Source organism: Ixodes scapularis, unplaced genomic scaffold (genome assembly GCF_016920785.2).
Source record: "Ixodes scapularis isolate PalLabHiFi unplaced genomic scaffold, ASM1692078v2 PGA_scaffold4__175_contigs__length_147842914, whole genome shotgun sequence".
Lineage (NCBI taxonomy): Eukaryota > Metazoa > Arthropoda > Arachnida > Ixodida > Ixodidae > Ixodes > Ixodes scapularis.
The window spans coordinates 87,677,408-87,691,791 of NW_024609879.1; the positions used below are offsets into that span (position 1 = coordinate 87,677,408).

The window sequence follows — 14,384 nt, forward strand, 5'->3', positions numbered from 1 at the left end:
CACCAAAAGACCGCATGGCATCTCCTCCGTTCACTTCTAGGGCCTCAGCCACCTCCCGTTCCCACGCTAGACAAACACTTAGCTTTACAAGGTAGCACAGACCTAATCCAAGCCTTACAGAACCTATACATCCCTCCAGCATTGACCTCAAACTACCCCTCCTACTCGGGCCCTGAAAACCCGACTTTAGACAGCCCTTTCACACTAGCAGACTTAGACTTGGCCCTAGCAAAAAACTCACGAAAATCAGCCCCAGGAGAAGATACCATCACGTACTGCCTCCTCCGTAACCTTCCAGATGCGAATAAAAAACAGCTCCTGACCTACATAAATGAACATTGGTCGGAGGGTACATACCCAAAGGAATGGAAATCTTCTACTATTATCATGATCCCCAAACTTGGAAAACCCCCATCACTTAATAACCTCCGTCCCATTTCCTTAACCTCTTGCGTGGGCAAGACGATGGAGCGGATGGTCCTCGATCGTTTTCAAGAACATCTTGAAGCCACTGCATTCCTGCCACACACCCAAATCGGCTTTCGTTCCCATGTTTCCACTCAAGACCTATTCCTTTTACTCCAGCACACATTCCTCTCCCCATCTTCCTGTCAGGTGCATGCGCTCGTCACAGTAGACGTTCGCAAAGCATTTGACAACATAAGTCATGATCACATACTCGCTTCAGTTCGAGAAACAGAATGCGGACAAAATTTGTATACCTACATCCAAAACTTCCTTAAGGACCGCACTGCATGCTTTCGTATAGGGGGCGAGTTGTCCCAACCACTCTCACTCACACGAGGTACACCTCAAGGGGCTGTCCTCTCCCCTACTCTTTTCAATCTGGGTATGGCCCAGCTAGCTCGCTGCCTGCAGCAGATACCCCACCTTTCCCACATATTTTATGCTGATGACCTCACCCTCTGGTGCACTCACGGATCACCAGGGGAAGTTCAATCTACTCTTCAGAAAGGTCTAGACACCATAACTGCGTTCCTAACCCAAGCAGGGCTGAAACCGGCCCCAGAAAAATCGGAATTACTCCTGCTGTCTCAAACCCAGTATCAGCGCTCTGTAAACCATCTCATTTCTCTCTATTTAGACCATCAGACCATCCCGCGAGTATCCTTATGCAAGGTCCTCGGCATCCATCTCCACGATCGATCAAATCAGGCTAACATCACTCCGGCGATAAACACGTGCCACTCGGTAACACATCTTGTCCGCAGAGTCATGCAAAAACGTGCGGGCCTCAATGAAAAACAAGCGAGTCAATTGGTTCATGCATTGGCTCTTAGTAAAATTCTTTATTCGGTTCCATATTTCACGCTCACACGACAGCAACTTAATAAACTCAGCTCTGCATTGAGCACTCTGTACAAGGCCTCCCTTAACCTTCCAATCCATACCTCAACGCAAAGACTCTACGAGACCGGCCTATTCCTTCCCCTCTCCTCACTCCTACACCTCCATCGTGACCGACAGCTAGCCCGCCTCTCGGGGTCACATCAAGGGCGCTGGATCCTAGAACAAGCTGGACTCTCACCAATTGATTTTTACTTGCACTTACCCGCTTCGCCATTGCCCTCTGATCTGCGTTTCGCTCTTCTGCCCCGCCGCATGGCTCCGGGCCTGGTCGACGGTCGCAGAGATGCTCAGGCCTTGCATCATAATCCACCATTTCAGACACAGACGGTAGCCTATACCGACGCTTCCATCTTGGACACCGGCACGGCTGCGTACGCAATCTACATACCTAAACATTCCTTACCTATTCTTCACACGTGCGGTCCATACAGCGACCCCCCGTCAATCACCACGTTAGAACTTGTCCCCATTATCCATGCCATCATATCATTCTCCCAATTGCCGCGCACGTCCGCTTACACTGTCTACTCTGATTCTATGGCTGCTATACGCTCCTTGCAACAGAGACAAATTCCTGCCGATCTTCGAGAGGACCTTGAAATGGCCCTACACTCTCTCTCCTCATCCTCGGTCACGATTCGATGGGTCCCTGGTCATGCAGGGATAGCAGGTAATGAGCTGGTACATCAGCTCGCCCGCGAATTTCACAGCCGGGCACCTGCAATCCCCTGGCTAAGCCCCCCGACCAATGACGAGGCAGCAGAGTACAAAAAAACACTCAAGTTACATTACAAACAGATCCTTATATCTCATGAACTTCTACCTCGACCACATCCACAGCTTAGTGTCGCGCAGACCCACATTCTCCGTAAAATCCAGACAAACACCCTCGTCACACCTGCTCGCCTTTACCTCTTCCGCTATCGATCAGACCCTTCCTGTCCCAACTGCCCAGCTCCCTATGCCAATCAAGAACATTGTCTCCTTCATTGCCCGGTCGCCTACACCACCTCATTTCTTCCTAACCCCCCACCACCCTCCTGGAGTGCATGGTTGGCGTCGCCGCAACTGGAAGATCAGCTCGCCCTGGTACTTCAGGCGGAGGATATCTTGGGTACTTAATCTGTGCTCTAATTAAAGTGATGTTCTCTCTCTCTTGTTCCTATAGGCTGAGGGACCGAGATAGAGCTCTTTCGAAGGCGATTATTTTTACCTGCGTGTCCTTAAAACCAGCGTCACACATATCGAATGGAAAGCTGAGGTCATACCCAATCAATTAGTCGCTCAGAGTCCATGACTCTGGGTCCCCTGCCCGACCCTCTGCTTAGAGAGCGGCTCTTTTACTTCCTCTTCTTTCAATGCCAAAGGAAAAAACAATCGCCGTGCACGCGCTATTCCGCAGCAGAACACTGTAGCAGCAGCAAGCACGGCACAAGGGGCGTGAGAGCGCTAACAGAGCGCTTCTGTAGCGCTAACAGAGCGCTAACAAAGCGCTTCTGACGCGCTCACAGAGCGCTACATCACGCGCCAGGAAGCGCCACATGAGCGCTCCTTGGAGCGCTCACGTAGCGCTCACTTAGCGCTCCGCTGTATGTGTGAACCGGCCTTTATGGGCACGTCCATGCCAACTTCTACAATAGAGCGCCGGGCACAGTGTAATGTAAAAAAATACTAACAATCAACGAAGTGACGTTTAGTGCCGGATCTATCCCGAAAGCAGTCGTCAGAGAATGCGAGCTTGACCTTCTTCGGCTTTTGTGCTGAGCTGGGCACCGTGCATGCTGCAAATTGTTCATGCAGGCTGGAGTGGTAACAAAAGAGCCCCTCCCCGGAAAACACGAACTACAGCCGAACACTGACGCCGCGTTCGGTTATGTCGGCCGAGCGCTGAGTCATTGTATTTATTGTCCCCATCCGTTTAGTTCTAAAGTTAACCGCTTCGGGCGTAACGGTCAGCCGTCCTCGCCAATTGCAGGTTGGCACGAAACTCCTACAACGCTGTCGCGAAATGTGTATTGCTCCTGTGGAATTTTTGTTTCAGACTCCAGATTAGCAACAATTAACACTTCGGTTAGTTCAAAGTGCTAAATCCAGATGAAGGCAACAGCTACTTTGTAAGGTTCGCGAAGGTATGTTATTGATTCATATGACCAGTATCGTGCCAGACCACGAGGCACCTTCTCACAAGATGTTGTGCCGAACATCAAGCGATCGCGTGGTTTCGGATGCCCCCAGTACTGAAAGGAAGAAGAAAAAAAAAGAAGAAAGAAAGCTGATCGATGACCATGCCAACCAGATTCGGGGAAAACTTCTTACTCAGCTGGTTAATCGTTGTTGAGTAATCACAGCTCGTTTCGATGTTATTTTAAATCAAACCTGTCGGGACGACTACGCTGGTACCCCTTAATACAGCCGCAATATACGGCATGCAAGCTGGCCTGCTGCTTGCGCATCGCGGGCGTTTGTCTACCCGCCGAATGCGGCCTCGCGCTTCTGTGTGCCCCCGATCTCAACCAATGACGGCATGAGCTTGGCCGCCTCGTCATCGCGCATCCCTGCGCGTTCTCTGCGTTGTCCTTTGACTGGGGTGCACCTCCTTGCGTTTGGATTCGCCAAATACATATTTTGGATACACTTGCTCGCCGCATTTTTCACCAACTCAACTCTCCGACGTCAGGCCACTGCCGCGGCGGAGCTGTCGGTTCTGCGCATGCGCCGACTTTTCCCTTTCCAGATTTGGCTTTTGCGCACGCGCACTGCCCACACCTGGTGCGGACGCAACGCGGGCTTGTTTGTAAACAATACTTTGATCTATTGGGAAATGGGTGACAACGGGGCAGGGCAGCGGGGGGCGCCTCGAAGCGGCGTGCACGGGTGGGCCAGGTGGGTTAATATTTTTTAATGAGCCATATCCGGAGACCGTTGCCGCAAAGTGTCGTAAACCCGGGGGGGGGGGGGGGGGGGGGGGGGAGTTCGCGGTTAACGCGCGCCCCAGTGATACACCCGATGTCCCCTATTGCGCCTCCGAAAAGTGCGACCCCCCCCTGGCCCACAGGTTCCCAGGATGCGACACACGCGGTGACGGATTTATGAAAGAGTCTATTGCAAGCATGGCGTCTCACTGGTGACCCACGCGTGCGAGCATGTGCAGCGTGCGCGTGAGCGTAGCTATGACAAGCTTGCAGTAGACTTATTCTAAAACTCGAAGCGCCTCATTGTGGCATTATGCCACGTTATGCATTGTTAGAATCAGTGGGAAGTAAAGTCCATACGCGCTCCGCTTCCTGGCTCACAAGTTCCCAGAATGCAACGCGCCGGTGACGGATTTATGAAAGTAGTGTCTTGCACGTATTTGCCCTTATAAGCAGAGACATGGTGGCGGCCAGATGCCCTGCTTGCAAACGTCTATAGGCGCTTTGCATACGCGTCAGATTACATCCACCATTACTGACCTTCTCTTGTTTTACCGAGATACCGAACCATTAGAACGGACGTTGGCGAGTCTCCATGAAAGACCGATTTAGAGGAGAAGGACACAGTAGAATATAAAATGGCAATGACCTAGTCTGCTATAATAATGATGAAGTGAAGTAAACGGAATTAGAGGAAACCAAAACTGAAAGTCGGTTATGGCGGCGCCCCATGCACAGCTGCTGCAAAATGTCTATATCCCATTTGCGCGGTCAGCGAGGTGCAGTCGCGGACGATAGGAGAAACGCCATACGAGCGCATGGCCTCCAGCCACAGGGCCTGCCGTGCTATCTACCAGAAGAAGGCTCCACCATTATCTAGCCTTTAGCGACGGATTAGATTTCGTCGTTACTCTCCGCTCGACCAGCCGTTGCTGAGTTAGTGCTTCAGGTCTCGCCGATAATAAAGGTGTTCTGCAACAAAAGGCAAAATCAGGTGTGACTGAATCCACCGGGTCGGCAGGTTGAACGATCAGTTTTCGGACGTCTGATGCTAAGTTAGCGGGATAGATGACGATAAGTTGTTTTTATACATAATTAAACAGCGCACAAGGAGAGGGACAGAAAAGGAAGACAGAACAGGCAAGCGCTGACTCGCAACTGACGATTTACTATGAAAAGGAGAAGGAAGAAAACTACACACATGAACATATATCGGAAAAGAGAAAGATGTGAAAAAGCTAATAAATTAAATAAAATTACATCTAAAATAATTATAGCTGAAAAGGAAAACCAAATAAAATAAAATAAAAATCAATCTCTCAAAGTCCTAGGCATGTCCAGTGCCGGCACTCCGAAGCCTTGACCATACACCTATTTGTGCGCAGCTGCCCCCATAAACTCATACTCGCTGTCTTGTAGTGTTAATGATGGCTGGCTCACACATTTGGATTCGAGCTTTCTTATCCAAAAGGCTTCCACTATTTCTCTTGTTGTTTTTTCTTTATGGGAAGCTAGAACAGTTGTTGCACAAAAATCTGGATCACATCCACAGGTTCTGCAGTGGATGGCTAGGTGGCTTCCAGTGGTGGTTTGAAGAGACTGTTTATGTTCCCTCAAGCGGTCGTTGAGGCAACGCCCAGTCTGTCCTCCAGGAAGAACAAACAGAAGACTTAATAGATACAATCCTGAGTGTTTTCTCCAGAAGCGGTAAAGGTCTGAGTTTTACGTATGAACAACCTATTCTAAATGTGCTGCAGTTCCTGGACCTATCTATAAAAATCTCAGATCACCACATTTGTTTGTCCTACCTACCACGCTCCAAAAAAGAAATTCTTAATTACCAATCTGCCCTTTCAAAATTAATAAAAAGAGGGATAGCCAGTTCGTGCATGTATTCAGCTTTGAAAAAATCCTGTCACCACACCATCGAACAGAGTTTCAGCACTCAAGTAAACAAACTCTCAAGATCCGGCTTTCCATCAGCCATGTTAAGTGAAGTTGCGGGCACTCTGATACAAACCTGTAAAGGATCGACCAAAAGAAAAAAGAGCAAAGACCTTACCAATATCCGACCACTAGTTATACCATACATCCACAAGACGTCGCACAACTTAAAAAATGTTGCCAATAGATACAACGTGCCCATGGTGTTTTCAGCCCCAAACAAACTGGGTAGAATTTGCACGCTTGTGGACAAGAACAATGACAGCAGGGCTTGCTGCATGAAAAACCACAAGGTGCACTTTGTGTCTTGCATTCTACAAGTGGTTTACCATCTTCCTCTGTCCTGCGGGAAAACCTATGTCGGACAGACTGGGCGTTGCCTCAACGACCGCTTGAGGGAACATAAACAGTCTCTTCAAACCACCACTGGAAGCCACCTAGCCATCCACTGCAGAACCTGTGGATGTGATCCAGATTTTTGTGCAACAACGGTTCTAGCTTCCCATAAAGAAAAAACAACAAGAGAAATAGTGGAAGCCTTTTGGATAAGAAAGCTCGAATCCAAATGTGTGAGCCAGCCATCATTAACACTACAAGACAGCGAGTATGAGTTTATGGGGGCAGCTGCGCACAAATAGGTGTATGGTCAAGGCTTCGGAGTGCCGGCACTGGACATGCCTAGGACTTTGAGAGATTGATTTTCATTTTATTTTATTTGGTTTTCCTTTTCAGCTATAATTATTTTAGGTGTAATTTTATTTAATTTATTAGCTTTTTCACATCTTTCTCTTTTCCGATATATGTTCATGTGTGTAGTTTTCTTCCTTCTCCTTTTCATAGTAAATCGTCAGTTGCGAGTCAGCGCTTGCCTGTGCTGTCTTCCTTTTCTGTCCCTCTCCTTGTGCGCTGTTTAATTATGTATAGCAACCACCAACTAGCCCAAGTATCCACCATTTTGAAGTTGTTTTTATTTTATTTCACCGAGCACTATACTATTAGCGGTGTTAGCTCAACGATCGTTTGCCGGCCGAGTGGGGAGTAATCAGAAAAGTCGAAAAGCCGATGGAATACCGCTCATTCACGCAATAACCTCGATGGTAACTCAAATTTCTTCCGTTAGAGAGCACTTGTGGTCTTCTGAGCAACGCCCTTGGCCACGCGCTCGCCTGCAGGCTCCTTCTTATCGTCCGCGGCTATACTTTCAAAGCGGTCATAAAGCGATATCGGGTTGTAATGTTCATGACTTTGCAGAGGCGTACTGGTCCTATAGTCTGGCCCAAGTATACGCGCACAGACCGCCGCTGATTCCGAAGCTTGTTTGTCACGGTGCAATTGTGAAGATAAAAGGGGACTATTTTTTTTACTTTTGCCTTTGCAAACCTTGACGTAATTCTGGAATCGATACAATCGGCCTGACGACATTCGAGCGCGGCTCATAGATTGAACAAGGTATATGTACCTTAGATTGAATACGAAAACTGCGTGAGCACTCGACTTCGGCTCGTAATAATCCATGCCTCGGCGCACACACGGGTAGTGGCTCGTGTCCAACCACTGTGTTGATGAGAATAGCCCAACTAATGCCTGGAGCTCATCACGCATTTTCAGCTTTGCCAACCGCAGCACGTGGCTATGACTAGAGCGACCATAAAATTATTTTTCAACTTCTTCCTCCTTAGCTCTAATCCACAACTCATAAGGCGAAATGAGAAATCACGTGGTCATGACGTGCTCGGGCACCGGAACCACTAGAAATCTGGGGCACGAAGAAAATGCCCCCATCTACATAAACGAAAACTTGTGCCCTACTCTCAGAAAACTGCTGGGAATGGCAGTGGCAAGAAGAAAGGAAAAGCTATGGAAATTTGTGTGGACAAAGAGCGGCCGCGTCTTTGCTAGGAAGGACGAGACTTCGCAGGTGGTTCGGGTGGCTTGTATGGGTGACAGATAAAATAATCTGAGACCCGAACTGTACCAGGTGTAATGTCATTGCAAAATTATCATGCAATCTCCCCTTTTGACGCCCGCTGACGTGAGCGCTTTGTTTGCCAGAAACAAGAAGCACAGTTCCTTTTTCCACCTAAACACTCAATCCCTGCTAAATAAAGAAGATGACATAGCAGCCTTCCGTAGCATGCTAGATTTCACTTTCGACATCATTATGATAACTGAAACGTGGCACCAAAATGATAGCAAAGTAATTGACCTGCCGCAGCATAACACTTTCCTTCAAAATTGCCAAGATAAAAGAGGAGGAGGGGTTATGATAGCTATCAAAAAATCTTTTGAACGTTCTGCCGTCCCCGCTTTTTCAAGAGTTGATAGTGATTGCGAAATGTTATCCTTGAAGTGTGGTAAAAACGTGTTCTCTGTTGTCTATTGCCCTCCCAACGGTAACGTCTCTAGATTTTTATCTTTTCTTGATAAATATTTATTTTGGATTAACGAAAACAAGCTTAATTTAATTACTGGAGGCGACCTAAACATCGACTTTTTATCCCCGTCTCTAGTAGAGCGTGAAATAAATAGAATACTAGAATGTAATAGTTTTGCAAACGTCATAAAAGAAGCAACACGCATACAGAGGACATCAACGTCAATTGATGCATTCATTACAAACATGCACATCTCATCTCTTCTGCCAGGAGTAATATCTACTCAAATAAGCGATCACTTGCCAACTCTTCTTTTTGCCGACTGTCCCACCGATTTATCACGACGCAAACCTTGCTATGAAACATACCAAAGCATAAATGATAGCACGCTTCAACTTTTTAGAACCAGTCTCGAAGATGTGAACTGGGATCATGTTTATCAGAAAACTGATCCAGAGAACGCGTATAATGCTTTTATTACTACATTTACATCATTGTATCTTCAGTGTTTCCCATATAAAACATACAAAATACCAAGAAAAGCGCGCAAGCCATGGATTACTGGAGAATGTTTAAACATGATTCAAAGAAAAAACTTCCTTTACGGTCGCTTTCTTCGCAGTAGACGCTTAGATGACCTTGTAAATTTTAAAACTTACAGAAATAAAGTCACGTCTCATCTCCGTCAGACCAAAAAAGATTACATGCACAGATTATTTAACACAGACATATTGAAAAAAAGCGATCTCGTCTGGAAACAAATAAACCAGATTTTGAATGGCAGAAAAGCCACAAATCATACTATTGAAATCATATCAAATAATAAAAAAATTTCCGGAAAAAAATTAGCCGACTGCTTTAATGACTATTATGTGTCCTTAATTAAGAGCGACCATGATCCAAATTGTATGACGTACTTGGGCCCGCGTAATTCCCACAGTGCTTATTTGTTTCCAACGGACGCAAATGAAATTATAAGCTCTTTTTTGACTCTCCGCAACAGTAAATCACGTGATCCGCATAATCTACAAATTTACCCCATAAAACATGTAATAGATCTAGTCAGTCCCGTCTTGGAGCATATATTTAACAGCTGCCTCGCGCAAGGAGTATTTCCAAAGAGCATGCAAATGGCCAAAGTAACTGTAATTCATAAAGGAGGAGACAAAAATGATATATCTAACTATCGCCCATTATCAATTCTTCCAATTTTTTCAAAATGCCTAGAGAAGATAATTTACAAGCGAATTTGCGGTTTTTGTGATAAATATAGCCTATTAGGGAGTTTTAGCAGGTCGTTCCCACACGAACGGTTCGCACTCGAACGCATCCGCGACGCCACTGCGCATGCGCGCGCGAGTCGTTCGGGGAGTCGGGAGGCTCTTCTCGTTCGTTTCTCCCATTCCGGCCGCTCGAGTCGTCACCGCAACGCAGCCAGCACCGTCCACGACTCGGGTAAAAAAAAGATGGCGATCGGTTTGGCGACCGCCTTCGCCGACCCAGCCGAGCGTTAGGCTTAGGACAGCGGGAGGCGATTTGTCATCCTGTTTAAATCTGCTTCATTTGAGAGGTTGAACCAAATCATTTCGAGGACTGCTCACAATGGTAAGCGATCGTGAATGCTGTAAACTGCGCATGCTAGTAAATGTTTGCGATCTGCGGGCAGACTAGCTGCCGTGGCGACCGCAAGCAGACGAAATGATTTGGTTCGACGGCACACGACGTGAACGATCGTTCAAGTTGAAGATGACGGAGACACACCACATACCTTTACGGTCGTTCAGACACTTTTTACTCTATCTAGCTTCGCAGTTCTTGAAATTCCGACCGGCAAATGTTACGTTGGCCGTCTTGTTTACATCAGTCGTACGCCGGAAACACGAACCGCCACCACGGAGTCCGCCACCGTCGCCACTGATTTACACGTTGCAGAATGTTTCACATGTTTACAAGAAAATGGCGCCACCGTTAAGCATCATCATCATCATCGTTTACACGGTCGCACCACTTTCACGATTCGCTAAAGTATGTCAAATTTGACGTACGGTTTCACGGCACGGACCAGCTGTACCGTTCGTGATTTCGGAACCGTGTGCTTGAAAAACGACTCGCTAAAACTCCCTATTGACACCCTGCCAACACGGTTTTCGAAAGTTTCGTTTAACAGAGACCGCCCTTCTCACTCAAAAAGAGCCAATTTTGGGATCTTTTGAAAAAAGAGAAATTACACTTGGTGTGTTCATAGACTTTTCGAAAGCATTTGACTCTATAAATCACAAAACACTGCTTTTAAAACTTGATTCCTAGGGTTTTCGTGGTACATTTCTACAAATAATCAAATCATATCTAGATTTTCGCTGTCAGCAAGTTGTAATAAATAACGAATTATCAGACCTCAAACCCATTTCTGGCGGTGTTCCTCAAGGTAGCATATTAAGACCTTTACTATTTAATCTTTACATCAACGACATTGTTTTTATTGATTCTAACCAAACATTCGTTATTTACGCCGACGACACCAGTTTATTCTTTAGTGCCGCACAAGTGTCGGACCTCGAAGAACAAGCTTCCCACAGTTTGAGCTTGCTTCAAAACTAGGAAACATTTCAAATTCATTAACCATAAACACAAGCAAATCTCATGCAGTACTCTTCAGACCCCGAAATAAATAGCCTTGTGTTCCCACTCTTGACCTTATGCTTGGCTCAGAATCCATTCAAATTGTTTCAGTGGTAAAACTCCTAGGAGTGTTATTTGAAGAGCCCACATGGAATCAGCATATTGATATGTCTGCCGAAAAAATCTCCAAAATTGTAGGTGTACTATCTAAATTACGTTATTATATGCCTGAATGTATTAAGAAACTTTTCTACAACTCATTATTTTTCTCTGTAATTTCTTATTGTTTTTTTGTTGGGGGGACAACGACTTTCTCCAACATAAACAAATTGCATGTAATCCAAGAACGAGCAATTAGAATCATAGCAAACATACCATATGATGCCCATACAAATTATGTTTTGGAAACACACAAAATACTCCCAATATTTCAATTATTTAACAATATTTTACTAAAACGGTACAATATGAGCATTAGGCAACATAACACGGCATTTTTAAATTTATCACATCTACAACGTAGGGTACACATACACGATAAACGTTCCACTTGTCACTGGATTATTCCACAAACACGTACAAGTTACGGTCGTCAGATGCTTTATTGAATAATCTAAATGTTGATTAGCATTTGCAAGTCACAGTATGTTCTTTTTTTCTGTTGCTATACCGCTCTTACAGTGTTCTGTTCACGAAATTCAGGCTCACCTCCAATGTGATTTGTTATGACGTGCCCCTGTTGCAATGCCAAGTTTTTGTTGGGGGCGCAGACCCTTAGTCAAGCCTTTTATAGGCTTTTTGTCTGCGCCCCCAACATCCGTGCTATGTTGATAAAAAATTCGATTGATTGACTCCAAGCTTCCGCCGTGCTTTTTAAGCGCACCATGGAACTTGTCATTCTAAAGTGATGATAAGGTCCGTCGCGGCACTCATTGGCCACTAACGCGAATTAAAATATTCGTCAACCAATAGACCCTTTACGAAAGTCAGTCTACCCACCTTGTGCAGAGCCAGACCCGACGCTCTAATGGCGGAACTACACTGTTTCTCCACACCAGAAAAATCGAACGTCTTCGAAAGCATAGAGCAGAAAAAGGAAAAGATGTTGGTCCTTTCACGTCACCTTCGATGCACGGAATCGAGGGTGTTTGATTTAGCCGCGCATGATCTCCTATCACCGCCATTAGAGCGGCAATAATGGAGCTTTTTATACTGCCACAAGAGGACTCTGACTTTTGAAAATGGTCTATTGATTGATGACGAGCGCATAACTCTGAGTTACGCAGTGTTCGTGTACAATGTGTGAGCTACGTTCGGCTGATGTGCTTGGGCGCCGCGGATATATTAGAGTGAAAAGGCGGAGAGCTTTGTAAGGAAAAGAGGTACGAAATAGCTGCTATATTTTCCAATTTTCGTACAACGCAAACTTTTTACGCTCGCGCGCTAGTTCTCCGAGTTGAGGGGATAAACGGTACTCACATTTCGCGAATATTTTTTTTTGGTGACTGCCATTGCCTAGAAGGAAAGACTAAGGCAAGTTTATTCAGTTATTAACGTGAGAAAGGAATTCTAAGTATTATTTTGCGAAAGCGGAAAAATCTTTTCGTGGTTGCTTTGACAGTTGCCATTTTGCAATCGGCGAATCAGCGCCTGCCTTTGGGTTCAGAACACACGCCACGCACGCGGAGTGTCTTGAACTGAATTGCCCCCGACCATAAAGGCCCTTTTTCGAAATGTGATTTTAGGATCGTGAAAAATAAAGTTTGTTACCTCGCAAATATAGCAAGAAAACGCCTTCAACAAAGCTCTCTGCACGTCATGAATGATAAGTTCTTCCTCTACAGCGTTCGCTCTGCAAAAGTGAAAGCGAGTGGAGGGCTTTGTGAAAGGAGCCTTTCCTGCATTTATTGACCTGCAAAAGACTAGAATGATTCGCTACCTTCACTTATCGCGGTGAAAGCGCTGGGTAAATAAACTTTCAGTTGTGTGGCACAAGATTCAGGTGGGCAAAAATAATCCTCATTCGTTCGCTGGGGACGTGCGACATGCTTCATTTATTTTTCACGTAAACTCTCAAGATTTCGGCTGCTGATGCCCTAAGGCAAGAGCGGCATTAACAAGACATAATGAAAAAGTTTCTCATCTTATCCCTCAAAATCTGCTGGCTATACTACCAGTTTGTGTTTGTTTGAGCGAAAATACTTTTGCATCACTTTGAGACTTTTTTTTCAATTGCCATTTTTAATTAAAACAAGCGGTATATATATATATATATATATATATATATATATATATATATATATATATATATATATATATATATATATATATATATATATATATATAAGTCAGAGATCCGTACTTGCGGAGTTGCTATGCTAGGAGTTTATTGCATGTATTTCGACAGTTTCGCCAAGAGGCTCGGCTTCGTCAGGAGATGGCATACATGTGAGGGCATCAGACTGTGCAAAGCAGTAAGGGGCCAATGGGGCGAGGAGGACGTGACGTCACGAAAAAAAAAAAAAGGTTGTATTTGAGCGCGTTCCCACGTTAGGGCGGCGGGTTTCAAAGCTAAGGAGGCGTATATGAAATCTCCGACACTGCGGTGGGTACAATAGGTCATAAACGGACGGCACTGGCTCTGGAACGACATCTTCGGTACTAATTGTCCGTAAGGCTAAGCCGATGTGGGCGTCCGTCTCCGCGACGGTCACCCCTCGTCCCCTCGGGCGCCGCACGCCGCGGAAGAGAGGGGAGAGGTGAGCAAGGAGCAGATCGCGGGGCAGGGGGGCGCAGGGGAGGGTGGGGCGAATACCCCCGGATAGTTGCAAAGCCGTCGTCGTACCGGACAGAGAATTAAAAATACAAATTTAAAAGATAAAACATTAAAGTAAAACTTCAAATAAATTGAAGTTTTACTTTAATGTTTTATCTTTTAAATTTGTATTTTTAATTCTCTGTCCGGTACGACGACGGCTTTGCAACTATCCGGGGGTATTCGCCCCACCCTCCCCTGCGCCCCCCTGCCCCGCGATCTGCTCCTTGAAATTGAAGTTTTACTTTAATGTTTTATCTTTTAAATTTGTATTTTTAATTCTCTGTCCGGTACGACGACGGCTTTGCAACTATCCGGGGGTATTCGCCCCACCCTCCCCTGCGCCCC

General features: G+C 45.8%; 2 protein-coding genes across 3 annotated transcripts in view; both read left to right on the plus strand.

Annotated features, from left to right (window-relative positions):
- The window catches only part of LOC115325334 (baculoviral IAP repeat-containing protein 7-B), a 53,072-nt gene that overhangs the window by 17,847 nt on the left and 20,841 nt on the right, over window positions 1-14,384 (plus strand). The gene's annotated exons all lie outside the window — the stretch shown is intronic.
- LOC115313924 lies at window positions 471-2,493 on the plus strand. Its single transcript, XM_040207614.3, has one exon. It carries the CDS (start codon window positions 475-477, stop codon window positions 2,491-2,493), a length of 2,019 nt encoding a protein of 672 aa, XP_040063548.3. The 5' UTR covers window positions 471-474.

Excerpts from the sequence above, each read along its gene's own strand:
- LOC115313924 (XM_040207614.3), top strand. The coding sequence starts at position 475 with ATGGTCCTCGATCGTTTTCAAGAACATCTTGAAGCCACTGCATTCCTG.